The 19,174-nt window shown below is 47.6% G+C and overlaps 1 protein-coding gene across 4 annotated transcripts; it reads left to right on the forward strand.

Moving 5' to 3' along the window:
* Positions 1 to 594: 594 nt before the first annotated feature.
* LOC103459832 (uncharacterized) lies at positions 595 to 8,809 on the forward strand. Of its 4 annotated transcripts, XM_008401742.3 has the most exons (8): positions 770 to 1,199; positions 1,942 to 2,406; positions 5,533 to 6,018; positions 6,099 to 6,498; positions 6,573 to 6,647; positions 6,801 to 6,875; positions 6,951 to 7,825; positions 8,663 to 8,809. In XM_008401742.3, exons 1-7 carry the CDS (start codon positions 1,047 to 1,049, stop codon positions 7,808 to 7,810), a joined length of 2,514 nt encoding a protein of 837 aa, XP_008399964.2. In that variant the 5' UTR covers positions 770 to 1,046; the 3' UTR covers positions 7,811 to 7,825; positions 8,663 to 8,809. The 4 variants fall into 4 exon arrangements, with proteins under 4 accessions (XP_008399965.1, XP_008399964.2, XP_017158489.2 ...); XM_008401743.3 differs by lacking the exon at positions 770 to 1,199 and adding an exon at positions 595 to 741 and having other exon boundaries at positions 6,951 to 8,809; XM_017303000.2 differs by having other exon boundaries at positions 6,579 to 6,647; positions 6,951 to 8,809.
* The last annotated feature ends 10,365 nt before the right edge of the window (positions 8,810 to 19,174 follow it).

The raw sequence follows: 19,174 nt of genomic DNA on the forward strand, positions 1-19,174 counted from the left end.
ACTTGTCAGCATAAACCAGCAAAATATTAGCATTATTACTAACAGTACAATGCACAGAAGAAATAAGACCTTTATTTTTTGTGCACCAGACATTTCATAAGAAACAGCAACAGTCATTATTTAGATGATGAGACTAACATCTGTATTTATTTAGGTACCAGCAGTACCTATTGGGAGGAAGAGAAACAAAACAGCATGTAGCACCAATCAGATAAATCAACTTTACAGTAATTACAAGGAAATCAGAAGAATCAAGTATAATTAAACAAAAATGGCAGAAAAAATAAAATGAAAATAAAGAATCTTGAGACAGATTAAGACAGATGAGATCAAGGAGAAACAGAAATGTAACTAACAATATTATGGATTTCGTAGTTCATTGTCTTCAACATCACAACAGGAAACAGAAATGTTATTCAGCATCTTTGAAAAACAAGACAGAAAGATTAATGTTGTAGGAAATGAGAACAAAATAAAGAAATATTTAAAAGTCTACATAAAGATTCAAAATGTAAATGTATTAAAATTTTAATTATAATTCTTTTTAGACAACCGAAGATGATTAATAAAATATGATCACTCCGACTAAAGGTACAAAATAAGACATGTCGAGCCACACTCCGCACCACTAGGGGGCGGAAATACATACATTATGTTTCATGCCAACTTCCCAATGAATTATGAAGAAGAAGTAGAAAAGAAAAATAAGAAAAGGGAGAGGAGTTTGAGGCCGTTTCTAAGGTAAGGATGGGTCGAGGTGGTTCTGTTAGGTTCGGTCACTTCCTGTGTGTCCTGTGGCTCGGTTCTGCTCGGTTCTGCTCATGTGTGTAATGACACAATCCTACAGACGCCTTTAGCCTCCGGACTTCCATTGTCGGACAGGTCGGGTTATCACCTCTGGACATGGTGCTGATGCCGCTGGTTCGGGTTAAGGTTCAGTTCTAGAGAGGATGATTCAACCAGACTTTGTTGACAAAGCATCACATTTTACCGTCCCAGGCCCAGATTGATGTTTTGTAGGGTTTTTATGAGCTACCGAGCAGAAAATGGCCCAGAACTTGACGCGTCGGTTCCTTGAACCCACAGCTGCGTGGTTACCTGCCCTCCAGAGAGCAGCGGTCAGAACCAGAGCAGCGGTCAGAACATGCGACGTTAGCTCTCTGTTAAAGATTAGCGTCGTGCATACGTGGTGCATTACGGTAATAGTGTGCAATGGAAAATGTACTTTTGACTTTGTACTTAGTTTTAAGAGTGACGTCAATGGGTAAAAGAGAGGGGCGTGACGTCATGTTGGTGTGTAGTGGTCATCTGGAGGAACGGGAGATTTTAAAAACAGAATATTCCATAGCAAAGGTGGAAAAAGAAAATGTTATTTAAGAGATGCCATTGACTTTCATGCATACTATGTCCAGAATAAATGTTTCCTGATTTTCCAGTTGTGGAGATGGACCCAGGTGAATATCACAGTCAGCCTCCAGATAATATCTAACCCTATTACCAAATAAACAATTATTTGATTATTTGCTTTGTGGAGTTATCAATAGTAACAAAATTCTTTCACACATGTTTTTTAATTCAGTGTTGTTTTGGATGTAATTAAGATACAAAGAAAAAAGCAGCAGTATGTAACTGTACTAAAGAAGATGTTTTTTAAACTAATTGTTGAAACTGTCGCTATGTTGTGACAGTCTGAGTCAGATAATCTGGGATCAATCTCCTCGGCCTTCTCCAGTCTAGTCCTGTTCACATCTGGGCAGGTTAAAGGGTCATTCCACCAGTTTTCCTCTGTGTTTGTGTAGCAGAAGAAGAAACATCATGTGATCAGGTCATGTGGCGGTCTTTGGGTCAGATCTGGGTTTTCAGGTCACAGTTAGGTTGTTGCATTCTCTGGTTGAATCTGACTGACCTGAGATCCTGTCTTTGTTTCTCTGTAAACGTCAGGTTGTCATGGAGATTGCTGTTACCATGGAGGAGGATGCGAACGTTGGCACGGTGAACCCTAAGGTCCACCCTTCTCCTGACAGAGATCCGCCTAAAGCTGTGTCCAGCCAGGCTCGGCGCCGGCCCATGGGGCGCAGGGGCCAGAAGGCAAAGAGGCGGGGCCTCACTGAGAAAAGGCGGGGCCTCGTTGAGAAAAGGCGGGGCCTCGTTGAGAAGAGGCGTGGCCAAGAGAAGGAGGGCGTGACGGTGAAGAGGTCATTGAGCGATGGGAAGCGACGTTGGGACAAGAAGCATTACTGCGTCTTCTGCCGCCGACCACAGGTCAAGATCGCTCGCCACCTCCTCAGGAAGCACGCCGACCAGCAGGAAGTTCTGGCCGCCAGCGCCCTACCCACCGGGTCCAAACAGCGCCACCTGCTGCTGGAACACCTACGCTGCAGAGGCAACTACCTGCACAACATTGAGGTGGGTTACTTCTCTAGACGGAGATGTTTCAGGGTACTCCGGGGGGTTCTGGGTCAGTTCATCATCAGGTTCTGGTTGAATTATCCTCATGAAGTCAGAACCAGAAGTTCAGAGGCCCTGAAGCTGAGAGAAAGATATGTTCTGGTTCTGAAATGCTGGGTTAGTTCTAGACCAGATGTAACCGGAACAGAACCTTCCATTAGAGTCACTGTGTCTCTCCAGAATATTTTCCCAGAAGTGTTGAGGATCCTCAGGTCATCAGGGTGGTTCTGGTAAATGGGTCTTTGGGTTCTTCTGGGTCAGTTCATCCAGGTAACGGGAACTGAATCTGGGAATGTTTTCCCCAAATTCATTCAAGACCCTTTGGCAACTTTTTATGCCAAAAGATATAAAAAATGTTATTTTATTAGCATCTTTTTGTTGCCCTTTATGAAAAACGCAGCGCTGTGTAGTGGGACACAGTTCATACAAAACGTTTGTAGAAGCTTCAATCCACTCAGTGCCAAAAGTATTCATAGCCAGTCCTGGCTTAATGTTTTGATTTTTATCACAGGGAAATTCAAAAGTTCTGTCTTCTACAATAACTTTCAATGGTTATTTTTTATGAGGCTCCATAAATTTCTGACTGAATGCTGAAGTTGTGTCTCTGCCTGATGCAGAGTAACCCTGTGAGGGATTCACCCTCAATAACTGGACCCATTCTAACTAATTCAACCGGTAAATGTTTTTATGAGGGGGAAGGTCGATTTATTTATTTAAGATTTTATTCTAATCATTCTCTCATTCGGGCTGCACAGTGGTGCAGTTGGTAGAGCTGTTGCCTTGCAGCAAGAAGGTTCTAGGTTTGATTCCTGGCCCCGGTCTTTCTGCATGGAGTCTCCATGTTCTCCCTGTGCATGGTGGGTTTTCTCCGGTTTCCTCCCACAGTCAAAAAACATGACTGTCAGGTTAATTGGCCTCTCCAAATTCTCCCTAGGTGTGTGTGCATGGTTGTTTGTCTTGTGTGTCTCTGTGTTGCCCTGCGACAGACTGGCGACCTGTCCAGGTGACCCCGCCTCTCGCCCAGAATGTTAGCTGGAGAGGCAGCAGCAGCTCCTGACCCCACTAAGGGACAAGGGTGTTAGAAAATGGATGGATGGCATTCTCTCCTTCTCTTTGAGGTCACCTGGTCATGTGTTGCCATGGAAACGCGCCCATGAGTAGTGCTGATATTTTACACACAAGTCGCAGGTATAAAGATGAACATGGTGAGAGAAACGGGGGTTAATATACGCTGACCTTTGACCTGCGGTGACGATGCGCTGCAGCCACAAACTGTATCTGTGGACAATAATAAACTACAAAGAGTCAAAACTCACATAAATCCACTGAAAGCTGATTCAGTTATTTAGACCAAGAATCAAACCTGATGATTTTATTGTTTCAACGATGAAACTGAACCACATTTATCCTCAATAAGCTGAAAATAAAGAAAATAAAGTAAAGGAGGGTGAAACCATGAAGAGGAAACTCATCGTCTGAAAGCATCTGTGGCTCATTTCATTCTGACTGGAGAGAAAACAGCTGGTCAGCAGATGGACCCACCAGGTTTGGTTCTGAAGGTCCATCAGCAGCTGATCCAGGTGAGCCTGAGGAGCTCTGATGGAGGATTGATCACTGATCAGATTGATCAGCTTTAGATTCATCCTGGATCTGAGCAGAACTTGGAGCCCAGCGGTACCGGTACCGGTCCAGCTGCAGCCAGTGGAGCCGGCCGCTTTGTGAAAGCGCCTTATGGACAGAAAGCATCAAGTAAATGAAGCTCCTGCTGCTGATTCCTGTCTGCAGGACAAACGTCCACATTCCCACTCAGCTGCTCTGCTGCCTGTAAATCCGGATTGATGAAGGAAAGATGAGCAGCACGGATTCAAACATCTGGTTTTTTAGTGCGTCGCATTTTTCTAAATTTGTCCTACGCCAAGTTTTAGTGTGAAAACTGCAAACTCTTATGCATGAGGCCGTTGGTGTTTTCAGTCAACCTCACTGGCGAAATCAACAGTTTAAGAGGAATGTTTTGGATTTTGTTTGGGCCCAGATTGTTTTTTTTTGCTTTAGGTTTGAGTTGCTAAAGTTAATTCTAATTATGTAAATGTTTTGCTATAAATATAGTTGAGCACATACGTGTATTTTCTATCTGGAAATGTAAATACTGTCTCCACCCCTTAATTAGACCTGGTATGAGGTAATGATTTTACTTAGAACAACCATCAACCTCTTATTGATGGTTGAGAAAGGTGGAAATGATGTCGTAAACTGCAGAAGGGTTTTAAACAAAGTATGTGTAAAAAAGATTCAGAGCTCTACAACTTTTGGATCCAGCCTGGTTTTTATCTTTTTGGTGGCCATTATTTTGTTACCTTGGCCATTTTTGTAGGCTTGAAAAGATTTTGACACGGCTCTTAAATTCAACATGGCCAGTTTGACACATTTCACAGCCTTTGACTGGAGGATTTGGGTATTGATAGAATAGATGGAATAGGGGTGAGGCTCTAGAAGGCTCTAGACTGAAAGTAAGAACTACAGTTTTATGATTTCTAAAATGTAGTGGAAGCCGATGTAAAGACATTTAAACTGGAGTCATGTTGGTTAAAACACTTTCAGCAGCAATCTGAACTGTCTGCAAACGGTCAAGGTCCTTCTTATTCAATCACATGAAAATACTGTTTTAATTATCCACCTCAGGTGTTTCTTGGGGTTTTGACCTGGGTCTCTTGCTGTTCATCGTCTAACTTCTCCACATTTGTTACATTTTCCATAAACATATTCACTTTCACTGCTACATTGATGAGATCCAGCTCTATGTCATCCAACCCTAATTCCACACTCTCGCCTTTGGGACACGACATCTTCATGTGTCAATGGTTACTAGGATGCAGGTTGGATGTTTCTTAGGAGGACCAGTCTGTTGCTGTTTCAGCCTGAGCCAGACATGAACTCCTCCAGGATTCTCGGAACATCCTTGAATAATACCTCTGTTTTTCAGGGAACAGAGGTCAAAGATCTTCCCGTTGACCTTTGACTCTGTTAGTTGTTTAACCTGTAATGTACTTGTTTCAAAGTCCGGCTGACTTACTGTGTGTCCATCAGGTGATCCGTCAGGGACGCGGCGAGATCGTCCCGTGGCGGCAGCCCTCAGAGAAGTTTGATGTTGATGCCAGGAACTACCTGCCCTGTCCTCTCTGCCTCGGCTTCTTCCTCCGAGCCGACCTCTGGAGACACCAAGTGTCCTGTCGGAAAAAGCTTGCCATTGACCCGTCCAAAGGCCCTAGCCCCTCAGTGGAGACCTCCTCTGACGAGGCATTTCCTTCTTTAGAGTCCATAGGTGAACTTACCTTAGATCCAGCTGAGAAAGTGCCTGCACAGGCCTCGAATCAGAGCTCTGAGCACGAGAAGAGTCAGATCCTGACTTCTGAGCCCAGTGTAAATCAGAACCAGGACTCGGCACAGAACCTCCCTAAGAGAAGGACCAGAGTTCAGGCTGCAGCATCCCGCCTGCTGCCGATCTCTAGCAGTGCGTCAGAGGGCGTCAGTGAGATCCTGCACCGCATGAACCAGGACAACGTCTCTTATGAGGTCTGTACACCTTCACCTTCTAATGTTTACCTGTCTCTCACTCTGTCCACTCTCTAACTCCTCCCTCTGTGTCTTCCCAGGTGAAGTCTGATTGGCTGATTTGTAAGTACGGCAACAAGCTGCTGGAGAACCAGGACGGCAACCAGCGGAGCTATGAGTATGTCAGCCAGAAGCTCCGGGAACTTGGTCGCCTGCTGCTGGCCGCTAAGTCTCTGGACTCTGAGGTCCAGACCCTGCAGGACCTGCTGGCACCGGGTCAGCTCAGCCTGGCACTCTCTGCTGCCAGGAAGGCTGCAGGCTACCGGTGGAGCCGGCCCCCGCTGTCGGTGAAGACCACCCTGAAGACCGTCTGCGACATTGCCATTGGAGAAAGTCTTTTGGATGGAGACTGGGAGGCTGCAGCCAGAACCACCGACTTCTACCACTTGCTGGGGAGTGAGTGGGACAACCTGGGCCTCCAGAACCCTGATCCAGAACCGGGTAAGAACTGAGTCCACCTCAAACAGGTATCTATCGGAAGTACTTGATCACACATTCCAGTTTTGATTCTGCAGCTGCAGCAGATGGAGGAACCAAACCCAAGAAACGAACGGGCCTGACCAGAATCAACAAAGACCCGAGAACCGATGGTGAGTTCTGACCCAGACTGATGAAAGCTACTGATCACAAACCAAGAGTCGTTTTCCAGCAGGAGGTCCTCTACATTTTCAGGTTTTTCTCCTGTAATGACACCACCCGTCCACCAGATGGTGCTGTTTTCACCCTAGTCTGTCTCCCTGCAGTGCTGTCCAGATTTGGGTCCAGCCCTGAGGTTCCCTTGGTTCCTCCAGAGTCCAGACTACAGAACCCAGCCCCAGGTGGGTCATAAGTCCATCATAACCTCTGTAGGTCCATCTTGTCTCTGGTCTTTTAAAGTGTCCTCTGTCCTTCAGTTCCTTTCTGTCCCAGGAAGGCCCAGCGCCGGCCCTGGTCTTCTGCAGAGAAGGACGCCATCTGGAGACAGTTAGGGGACCATGTTCTGCTCCAGACAGTACCGGGCAAGGAGGTCTGTCAGCGCTGTTTGGATCTGGAACCAGTCCTCAAGGGGAGACACTGGAAGGACGTTAAGAACCAGATTCACAACCAGATCCAGAGCCAGAAGAAGCAGCAGTTCCACGCTCAGATGAACCAGGAGGAAAATCAACAAATCCAAGCACAGAACCAGAACCAAAAGAAGCAGAACCTCCAGTCTGACCAACCACAACATAACCAGCAGAAGCAGCCACATCAGTCCCAGGTGGAACAGATCTGTCAGAACTCTCAGTACCAGAAGAGCTCACAATACCAGGTCCCGATGAACCACCAAGCCCACGATAGTGTCCGGAACCAGAAGAAGAAGCTGGACCAGCAGAACCAGGTCTACCCCCCTAAGAAGCAGCTCTTCCAGACCCGAATGGACCAGCAGAACCCCTGTGAGGTCCACAAGAAGCAGCTGTACCAAATGGACCATCAGAACCAGCAGCTGGAGACCCGGGACACATCCGTGTTGCCGGTTCCACCTTACGATCCGGACGGACCACTCCGAGCTCACGGACACTCTCTGTTGGACCGGGAACCTCCAATCACTCCATACCCGGTTCTGATCCGGACCCCTGGGCCCCACATGGAACCTCTATTGACCAGAAGTGACTGGACCGAGGAGGCACTGGTTCAGAACTACCAGATAAACCGACCGATGGGCCAGAACCTCCTGCAGCACGTACCTACAGGAGGAGCACCATCGGACCCGCACTCTGGACGGGTCCACTTCTGATGGACAGGTCCAAAGGTGCCACGTCTGTCTGTTGTATCGGAACCAGATCAACTGCCTTAAATTATCAAGATGGGAAGTTTATGATTTGCTGCTAAAGTTCTGGTGTTTGTCCTGAACTGGACCAACCTGTAGCATTGACAGTGTTGGGTTGGTTGATTAGTTGACTGGTTTCTGAACCCGATCCAGATTAAAATCACATTCTGCAATCAGAGGTTCTGTGAGTCTTCTGGTGCCAGAAATGGACCTGAGCTCAGATGGAGAACTTTAAGGTCCAGAGACCAAGCAATAAAAAGCAGAAACTTTTTCAGCCTGGCCCGGGAGTTTGGACCAAAGCTTCTCAGTGAACCCATACTAGTTCCTCAGCTACTGTTTCCAGATCTCTCCTCAGATTTTCTGTAGAACCCGACCTTCCTGTGGTTCCTTTAGAACCCTTCCTCAGGCTGAACCCATCTCTGAAATCTTAACTCATGGAAAAGTTCTGGTTGGTCCAAAAGTCATCATTCTGACAGAGATCCAGAGCCCAAATGAATCATAGCAGAACCATACTGATTTAATCTGATGGTTCCTCTTGGATCCGTTCCAGTTGTTTCACCCAAGTATATCCAGGGTTCTTCTGGGCTCCTGGACCGGGCTAATGGTTGGGTTCTAGATATGGGCCAACGGGCTCCAGTGCCCCTGTAGAACTGGTCCCGTCACCTGTTATGGTCCCAAACCTTGACCAGTTGGTCATTTGGACCAGTTTCATTTTTTACCTTTATATTTTTATTTGAACAATGAATTAGTAATGAAGGTGTTGCTCTCTTGGCTTCAGTGATTAAATATTCCTGTTTTGTTCTCTTTCTTTCTGTGCAGCATGATACCTGTGATCCCACCCGGCCCGGTTCAGTTCCCTTTATGTTTCAGGTGGTTCTGGTTTCAATGCGAGCCAGTTACCTTGTACCAGGAGAAGTTGGTTCTGATGCACCATACATCTGAAATAAAGTTGCTCCTAAAAATGGACCTGTCTGGTTCTTCATCTGGTCTCTGGTTGTTCAGGCATGATGACGTTCCAATAGACCTTCGAGGTTCTGTTCCAGGTTCTGCTCCTGGTTTCATGATGTTTAACCTCTCAGCAGCACCACTCGGAGTGCTTCTTCTGGGTTCTCCCTGCCTGAGGTTCTGACTGGTCCAGGATCTGTGAAGACGTTCTCACAGAGCTGACATCTGTCACCATGGTAACAGAGACACCATACTGCACAAATTTCATGATTAATTCTGTGAAAAGCTGATTCAATCAGAAGGAGCCATGTTTGCAGGACTCTGGTGTCCCCAGCAGGGGACGATGATGAACGATTGGCCAATCAGATGGGAGAGTCCAGAGTTCTGTATGTACACAGTGGAAACCACACAGCACAGATAACAACCAGTCGCCATTCAACTTCAGACATATTTAGAGTTTTATTCAATTAAATGCATAGAAAAAACACATCAGCGTCACACCAAAATCATCAAGAAGTCCAAACCATGAAACAGGCATTAATTACCTGAGAAAAGTAAAAAAAATGAACAAAATGCAAAAATAGGAGAAAAGCAAAGGCGCCTTTGCTTGTGCAGTCGCAAAACAAAGCAATTCGGCTTGTTGCTGAGACTTTTATTAAGAGGTGTATTCTGTTCATTTTAATCAGAAGAGGAAGAATTAAAATCTTCTGCCTGAAAAATACTTTTCTAAGATCAAAGTGTTATTTTCTTTTGAATGAAGACGGATGTTTTTTATGACCCTGTCCCAAGAGGAAGCTCCACTCTGTTGGCAGGACCAGATTGTTTTACACCAGCTGTTAAATTTGATCAAAGTGGTCAAAAGGTTAAACTCACCCATAGAGCCACGACCCCCTGTTAACGCCTGCTCAGTCCACAGAGAAGCTAGCTGTGTTTTAAATTCTAGAGAACTACAAGCTGTTATTTTAATTCAACTTAGTGTATAATGTTTCAATAGAAATATCCCACATAAGATTACGCTAATTGAACCATGTATATAATTTGAAGTGAATTTTCTTATTTGAGACACCATTAATTTGATCTAATATTGAACAAGTTTTTACAACTAGCTTATTTAAAATTTATTTTCTTAACACTGTTGACCAACCATGGTACAGAATGTTTTCCTTTTGCATTGGTTTTAAACTTTGGCTTTGAGCATGTGTAAATAGTTTGGTCAAAAGGCCAAGGCAGCTGATCTTCCTTGCAGTGGAGGACATTTTGTGTGAGTTCAACACAAAAACAATCTTCGTTGGGCTTCTTGCTCTTCCTTTTATCGTCCACTAGATCTAGGCATTGCCATGTGAGGTTGAATCTGGTTCACTGTGTGACAGCCATTTTCAACTTTAGCCATTTTCAACTTTAGCATTGCTTCCTGTTGCATAAAGATGGTCCAAATGAAACACACTGAGGTTTGTAGATTAGAGCTGAGAAAATGGAACATATTAAGAGGTCAGATTCCTTTTGCAAGATATTGTAAATGTCATGTTGGGTTCCAGTTTCTTTACCCACATATAGAACACCACCAGGAGAACAGATAATCAGATAAAGTTTATTTTAACAATGATGAGAATGTGAGAATCCGAGTCTGGTCCTTGGGAGGGGCTACCGGGGTCGTCTGTTTTCTGAAGAGTAGTGAGAAGAAAATGATGAGTTTGAGGTTATTGAAAAAATGGAATCTTTGAGAAGGAGACTTTAACCAAAGAGGAGATACTCTGGGCTCCAGGGTTGGGTCTCTGTGGGAGTTCTTGAAGTGATTCAGGTTCCAGTGAGTTCTTGATAGAATGAGTTCTTTGTTGGAGATGAGGAGGAGCAAGGTGTTGGCAATCAGCTCCTCATATACTCTAGGATCATTACCTGATAGATCACAGGTGCACTGGCTGAGTCAGCAGGCACGCTCTCCACAGGTGAAGCCTCCAGTCGCCCTCTAGTGGATGAAAAGGAAGCAGCAGGCAGACAGAAACTCCTTCCCCCACAAAGAAACAAAAAACCCTGGTTCCCAACATGCTGGAGTAATTATTTTATTTAAAAGTTTAATAGGACAGAATCCAAGACCGTTCAATTTTTATCCAATCAAACTTTAAATTTTTCCAAATCTGTTTCTGCTCAACCTGTAAAAGCAACAAACATATTAAAAATAAATTCTCATTGTTTCAGAGAAACATTTTAACTCCATGTGTGATATTTTATTGGAACATCTTTATTCATAACTAACTGGAAAAAGATTTGGACTTTACCAAATATATGATAATTAATAAAAATTGTATTTTAAAAATATTCACAGAATTGACTCATCCAAAGTTTTTCTACAATGTTTTAACAATAATATGGATATTATGTGCTCTTTTGTGAAGGAAACACAGAAGATGTTTGATTTATTTTGGCCTTCTCTCTGTTCATTTTGCAAAAGTATTTTCATTGTGATTTCTGCTTCTATTGAACCGTATGTCTCCATTTGGTTTGAACATGTTGTTTTGCTTCATTAACTATCCAGCACAGCTGGAGATCGGCACCAGCACCTCCCGACCCCACTAAGGGACAAGGGTGTACAGGAAATTGATGGATGGACGGACGGACGGACTTTCCAACAGCTAATTTTTTAAAATATTAATCTTATATACTTAGCCAAATGGCACATGCATACATGCCATAACACTAATAAAAAAAACACTTCTTTCCATTTTCACCCTAACCCAATGAGGTCAAACAATATATCAAACTATTGGACATTCCACCAATACTAAAGCTATTAAAATTTGCACTTTATGTTCTCATTAATATATTTATGTAATACTAGGCTGATGTACTGCCTCAATGTTTGTTGCCCCCTGGCGGTCATTATGTCACACTCTATGCTGTTTTTGTAATATGTATTTTGTGTCTCAATCAAGATTATAAACAAACAGAAAAAGACAGACACATCCTGGAAGGCGTGCCATGTGCATGCTTGGAGGAGAGAGAGGGCGGAGGGGTGAGTGAAAGGATTTTAAGGCACTCCCCCTGCTGGCAGCCCCATGCATAGCATTATAAAACAACATGGAGCTATAATATACAAGTACATGGAAACAGAAATGAAAAATACTTCTACAAATAGATGTGCTGTGATTGGTCTTACAGTGTATTACAATAACATGATTGAATATATATATGTTTGGAGAGCTCCATTTTCAATGACAGTCCTATGCTGCCATCTAGTGGAGGGTTAGGCATATAGGATGAAACCCACTTGCACATTTTTTCAGCAAACAAAATGAACTAAAAGTGGTAGGGGGACAATCTTAGCACAGAGAATATGTGGAAGGGGCCTCACATACTCTCCAAGTTTGGTCAGTGTGGCTCCTTCCTTTGACCCAGCTGCCATTGACCTCCATTCATTTGAAGAATTGCTCACTCAAAACAACTCCAAAAATATACGTGCTCTTTTTACCAAACTTGGTTTTCTATGCTCCGTCCACCCCTCTGAATGTTCCCACCACAATTTGGCGGTCCGAGCTAAAGACTCCCATTCATTTTTCTCTCTAGTCAGTCTGGCTAGGAATATAGAGCTGGGTTTTAACCCTCAGTGGCCTCTTACTTCAACTTAGCCAGATTTTATTCCATTTTTATTCATTCATCCATTCCACCAGGTGTCAGAGGCTATAGTTCCTGACACCAGGTGTCAGCTGCTGTCCCTCCTGACACCAGATGTCAGAGGCTATAGTTCCTGACACCAGGTGTCAGACGCTATAGTTCCTGACACCAGGTGTCAGCCGCTGTCCCTCCTGACACCAGGTGTCAGCTGCTGTCACACCTGACACCAGATGTCAGAGGCTATAGTTCCTGACACCAGGTGTCAGCCGCTGTCCCTCCTGACACCAGGTGTCAGCTGCTGTCACACCTGACACCAAATGTCAGAGGCTATAGTTCCTGACACCAGGTGTCAGCCGCTGTCCCTCCTGACACCAGGTGTCAGCCGCTGTCCCTCCTGACACCAGGTGTCAGAGGCTATAGTTCCTGACACCAGGTGTCAGCCGCTGTCCCTCCTGACACCAGGTGTCAGAGGCTATAGTTCCTGACACCAGGTGTCAGCCGCTGTCCCTCCTGACACCAGGTGTCAGCCGCTGTCCCTCCTGACACCAGGTGTCAGCCGCTGTCCCTCCTGACACCAGGTGTCAGAGGCTATAGTTCCTGACACCAGGTGTCAGCCGCTGTCCCTTCTGACACCAGGTGTCAGAGGCTATAGTTCCTGACACCAGGTGTCAGCCGCTGTCCCTCCTGACACCAGGTGTCAGCTGCTGTCACACCTGACACCAGGTGTCAGAGGCTATAGTTCCTGACACCAGGTGTCAGAGACTATAGTTCCTGACACCAGGTGTCAGCGGCTGTCCCTCCTGACACCAGGTGTCAGAGGCTATAGTTCCTGACACCAGGTGTCAGACGCTATAGTTCCTGACACCAGGTGTCAGCTGCTGTCCCTCCTGACACCAGGTGTCAGCTGCTGTCACACCTGACACCAGATGTCAGAGGCTATAGTTCCTGACACCAGATGTCAGAGGCTCTAGTTCCTGACACCAGATGTCAGAGGCTCTAGTTCCTGACACCAAATGTCAGAGGCTCTAGTTCCTGACACCAAATGTCAGAGGCTATAGTTCCTGACACCAGGTGTCAGCCGCTGTCCCTCCTGACACCAGGTGTCAGCAGCTGTCCTCCTGACACCAGGTGTCAGAGGCTATAGTTCCTGACACCAGGTGTCAGCCGCTTTCCCTGCTGACACCAGGTGTCAACAGCTGTCCCTCCTGACACCAGGTGTCAGAGGCTATAGTTCCTGACACCAAATGTCAGAGGCTATAGTTCCTGACACCAGATGTCAGAGGCTCTAGTTCCTGACACCAAATGTCAGAGGCTATAGTTCCTGACACCAGGTGTCAGCCGCTGTCACACCTGACACCAGGTGTCAGAGGCTATAGTTCCTGACACCAGGTGTCAGAGGCTATAGTTCCTGACACCAGGTGTCAGCGCTGTCCCTCCTGACACCAGGTGTCAGAGGCTATAGTTCCTGACACCAGGTGTCAGACGCTATAGTTCCTGACACCAGGTGTCAGCTGCTGTCACACCTGACACCAGATGTCAGAGGCTATAGTTCCTGACACCAGGTGTCAGCCGCTGTCCCTCCTGACACCAGGTGTCAGCCGCTGTCCCTCCTGACACCAGGTGTCAGCTGCTGTCCCTCCTGACACCAGGTGTCAGAGGCTATAGTTCCTGACACCAGGTGTCAGAGGCTATAGTTCCTGACACCAGGTGTCAGAGGCTATAGTTCCTGACACCAGGTGTCAGAGGCTATAGTTCCTGACACCAGGTGTCAGACGCTATAGTTCCTGACACCAGGTGTCAGCCGCTGTCCCTCCTGACACCAGATGTCAGAGGCTATAGTTCCTGACACCAGATGTCAGAGGCTCTAGTTCCTGACACCAAATGTCAGAGGCTATAGTTCCTGACACCAGGTGTCAGAGACTATAGTTCCTGACACCAGGTGTCAGACGCTATAGTTCCTGACACCAGGTGTCAGAGGCTATAGTTCCTGACACCAGATGTCAGAGGCTATAGTTCCTGACACCAGGTTTCAGAGACTATAGTTGCTGACACCAGGTGTCTGCCTCTGTCCCTCCTGACACCAGGTGTCAGCTGCTGTCACACCTGACACCAGGTGTCAGCTGCTGTCACACCTGACACCAGGTGTCAGAGGCTATAGTTCCTGACACCAGGTGTCAGAGGCTATAGTTCCTGACACCAGGTGTCAGAGGCTATAGTTCCTGACACCAGGTGTCAGAGGCTATAGTTCCTGACACCAGGTGTCAGAGGCTATAGTTCCTGACACCAGGTGTCAGAGACTATAGTTCCTGACACCAGGTGTCAGACGCTATAGTTCCTGACACCAGGTGTCAGCTGCTGTCACACCTGACACCAGATGTCAGAGGCTATAGTTCCTGACACCAGATGTCAGAGGCTATAGTTCCTGACACCAGATGTCAGAGGCTATAGTTCCTGACACCAGGTGTCAGCCGCTGTCCCTCCTGACACCAGGTGTCAGAGGCTATAGTTCCTGACACCAGGTGTCAGACGCTATAGTTCCTGACACCAGGTGTCAGCTGCTGTCCCTCCTGACACCAGATGTCAGAGGCTCTAGTTCCTGACACCAGATGTCAGAGGCTCTAGTTCCTGACACCAAATGTCAGAGGCTATAGTTCCTGACACCAGATGTCAGAGGCTATAGTTCCTGACACCAGGTGTCAGAGGCTATAGTTCCTGACACCAGGTGTCAGAGGCTATAGTTCCTGACACCAGGTGTCAGCCGCTGTCCCTCCTGACATCAGGTGTCAGCTGCTGTCACACCTGACACCAGATGTCAGAGGCTATAGTTCCTGACACCAGATGTCAGAGGCTCTAGTTCCTGACACCAAATGTCAGAGGCTATAGTTCCTGACACCAGGTGTCAGAGACTATAGTTCCTGACACCAGGTGTCAGACGCTATAGTTCCTGACACCAGGTGTCAGCCGCTGTCCCTCCTGACACCAGGTGTCAGCCGCTGTCCCTCCTGACACCAGGTGTCAGCTGCTGTCACACCTGACACCAGGTGTCAGAGGCTATAGTTCCTGACACCAGGTGTCAGAGGCTATAGTTCCTGACACCAGGTGTCAGAGGCTATAGTTCCTGACACCAGGTGTCAGAGGCTATAGTTCCTGACACCAGGTGTCAGACGCTATAGTTCCTGACACCAGGTGTCAGCCGCTGTCCCTCCTGACACCAGATGTCAGAGGCTCTAGTTCCTGACACCAGATGTCAGAGGCTCTAGTTCCTGACACCAAATGTCAGAGGCTATAGTTCCTGACACCAGGTGTCAGAGACTATAGTTCCTGACACCAGGTGTCAGACGCTATAGTTCCTGACACCAGGTGTCAGCCGCTGTCCCTCCTGACACCAGGTGTCAGCCGCTGTCCCTCCTGACACCAGGTGTCAGCCGCTGTCCCTCCTGACACCAGGTGTCAGCTGCTGTCACACCTGACACCAGGTGTCAGAGGCTATAGTTCCTGACACCAGATGTCAGAGGCTATAGTTCCTGACACCAGGTTTCAGAGACTATAGTTGCTGACACCAGGTTTCTGCCTCTGTCCCTCCTGACACCAGGTGTCAGCCTCTGTCCCTCCTGACACCAGGTGTCAGCTGCTGTCCCTCCTGACACCAGGTGTCAGCTGCTGTCACACCTGACACCAGGTGTCAGAGGCTATAGTTCCTGACACCAGGTGTCAGAGGCTATAGTTCCTGACACCAGGTGTCAGAGGCTATAGTTCCTGACACCAGGTGTCAGAGGCTATAGTTCCTGACACCAGGTGTCAGAGCTATAGTTCCTGACACCAGGTGTCAGAGACTATAGTTCCTGACACCAGGTGTCAGACGCTATAGTTCCTGACACCAGGTGTCAGCTGCTGTCACACCTGACACCAGATGTCAGAGGCTATAGTTCCTGACACCAGATGTCAGAGGCTATAGTTCCTGACACCAGGTGTCAGAGACTATAGTTCCTGACACCAGGTGTCAGCGGCTGTCCCTCCTGACACCAGGTGTCAGAGGCTATAGTTCCTGACACCAGGTGTCAGACGCTATAGTTCCTGACACCAGGTGTCAGCCGCTGTCCCTCCTGACACCAGATGTCAGAGGCTATAGTTCCTGACACCAGATGTCAGAGGCTCTAGTTCCTGACACCAAATGTCAGAGGCTATAGTTCCTGACACCAGGTGTCAGAGACTATAGTTCCTGACACCAGGTGTCAGACGCTATAGTTCCTGACACCAGGTGTCAGAGGCTATAGTTCCTGACACCAGGTGTCAGAGGCTCTAGTTCCTGACACCAAATGTCAGAGGCTATAGTTCCTGACACCAGGTGTCAGAGGCTATAGTTCCTGACACCAGATGTCAGAGGCTCTAGTTCCTGACACCAAATGTCAGAGGCTATAGTTCCTGACACCAAATGTCAGAGGCTATAGTTCCTGACACCAGGTGTCAGAGACTATAGTTCCTGACACCAGGTGTCAGACGCTATAGTTCCTGACACCAGGTGTCAGCCGCTGTCCCTCCTGACACCAGGTGTCAGCAGCTGTCCGTCCTGACACCAGGTGTCAGCTGCTGTCACACCTGACACCAGATGTCAGAGGCTATAGTTCCTGACACCAGATGTCAGAGGCTATAGTTCCTGACACCAGGTGTCAGAGGCTATAGTTCCTGACACCAGGTGTCAGCCGCTGTCCCTCCTGACACCAGGTGTCAGACGCTATAGTTCCTGACACCAGGTGTCAGCTGCTGTCCCACCTGACACCAGATGTCAGAGGCTATAGTTCCTGACACCAGATGTCAGAGGCTCTAGTTCCTGACACCAAATGTCAGAGGCTATAGTTCCTGACACCAGGTGTCAGAGACTATAGTTCCTGACACCAGGTGTCAGACGCTATAGTTCCTGACACCAGGTGTCAGAGACTATAGTTCCTGACACCAGGTGTCAGACGCTATAGTTCCTGACACCAGGTGTCAGCCGCTGTCCCTCCTGACACCAGGTGTCAGCTGCTGTCACACCTGACACCAGATGTCAGAGGCTATAGTTCCTGACACCAGATGTCAGAGGCTCTAGTTCCTGACACCAAATGTCAGAGGCTATAGTTCCTGACACCAGATGTCAGAGGCTATAGTTCCTGACACCAGATGTCAGAGGCTCTAGTTCCTGACACCAAATGTCAGAGGCTATAGTTCCTGACACCAGGTGTCAGAGGCTATAGTTCCTGACACCAGGTGTCAGAGACTATAGTTCCTGACACCAGGTGTCAGACGCTATAGTTCCTGACACCAGGTGTCAGCTGCTGTCCCTCCTGACACCAGGTGTCAGCCGCTGTCCCTCCTGACACCAGGTGTCAGCCGCTGTCACACCTGACACCAGGTGTCAGAGGCTATAGTTCCTGACACCAGGTGTCAGACGATATAGTTCCTGACACCAGGTGTCAGCTGCTGTCACACCTGACACCAGATGTCAGAGGCTATAGTTCCTGACACCAGATGTCAGAGGCTATAGTTCCTGACACCAGGTGTCAGAGACTATAGTTCCTGACACCAGGTGTCAGCGGCTTTCCCTCCTGACACCAGGTGTCAGAGGCTATAGTTCCTGACACCAGGTGTCAGCCGCTGTCCCTCCTGACACCAGATGTCAGAGGCTCTAGTTCCTGACACCAGATGTCAGAGGCTCTAGTTCCTGACACCAAATGTCAGAGGCTATAGTTCCTGACACCAGGTGTCAGAGACTATAGTTCCTGACACCAGGTGTCAGACGCTATAGTTCCTGACACCAGGTGTCAGCCGCTGTCCCTCCTGACACTAGCTGTCAGCTGCTGTCACACCTGACACCAGATGTCAGAGGCTATAGTTCCTGACACCAGATGTCAGAGGCTCTAGTTCCTGACACCAAATGTCAGAGGCTATAGTTCCTGACACCAGGTGTCAGAGACTATAGTTCCTGACACCAGGTGTCAGACGCTATAGTTCCTGACACCAGGTGTCAGCCGCTGTCCCTCCTGACGCCAGGTGTCAGCTGCTGTCACACCTGACACCAGATGTCAGAGGCTATAGTTCCTGACACCAGATGTCAGAGGCTCTAGTTCCTGACACCATGTGTCAGTGGCTCTTGTTCCTGACATCAGGTGTCAGCCGCTGTCCCTCCTGACACCAGGTGTCAACTGCTGTCACACCTGACACCAGGTGTCAGAGGCTATAGTTCCTGACACCAGGTGTCAGACGCTATAGTTCCTGACACCAGGTGTCAGCCGCTGTCCCTCCTGACACCAGGTGTCAGAGGCTATAGTTCCTGACACCAGGTGTCAGAGGCTATAGTTCCTGACACCAGGTGTCAGACGCTATAGTTCCTGACACCAGGTGTCAGGCGCTGTCCCTCCTGACACCAGATGTCAGAGGCTCTAGTTCCTGACACCAGATGTCAGAGCTCTAGTTCTGACACCACGTGTCAGAGGCTATAGTTCCTGACACCAGTGTCAGAGGCTATAGTTCCTGACACCAGATGTCAGAGGCTATAGTTCCTGACACCAGGTGTCAGCCGCTGTCCCTCCTGACACCAGGTGTCAGCAGCTTTCCCTCCTGACACCAGGTGTCAGAGGCTATAGTTCCTGACACCAGGTGTCAGAGGCTATAGTTCCTGACACCAGGTGTCAGAGGCTATAGTTCCTGAACAGTGTCAGAGCTAAGTTCCTGACACCAGGTGTCAGACGCTATAGTTCCTGACACCAGGTGTCAGACGCTATAGTTCCTGACACCAGGTGTCAG

Source organism: Poecilia reticulata, chromosome 23 (assembly GCF_904066995.2).
Source record: "Poecilia reticulata chromosome 23, P_reticulata-male-v2, whole genome shotgun sequence".
In the NCBI taxonomy this organism is placed as follows: Eukaryota; Metazoa; Chordata; class Actinopteri; order Cyprinodontiformes; family Poeciliidae; genus Poecilia; species Poecilia reticulata.

Excerpts from the sequence above, each read along its gene's own strand:
- LOC103459832 (XM_008401742.3), top strand. The coding sequence starts at position 1,047 with ATGGCCCAGAACTTGACGCGTCGGTTCCTTGAACCCACAGCTGCGTGG. Across the intron at positions 1,200-1,941 it reads TGCATACGTGGTGCATTACG|GTTGTCATGGAGATTGCTGT; the intron begins GTAATAGTGTGC and ends TGTAAACGTCAG. Across the intron at positions 6,019-6,098 it reads AGGACAACGTCTCTTATGAG|GTGAAGTCTGATTGGCTGAT; the intron begins GTCTGTACACCT and ends GTGTCTTCCCAG.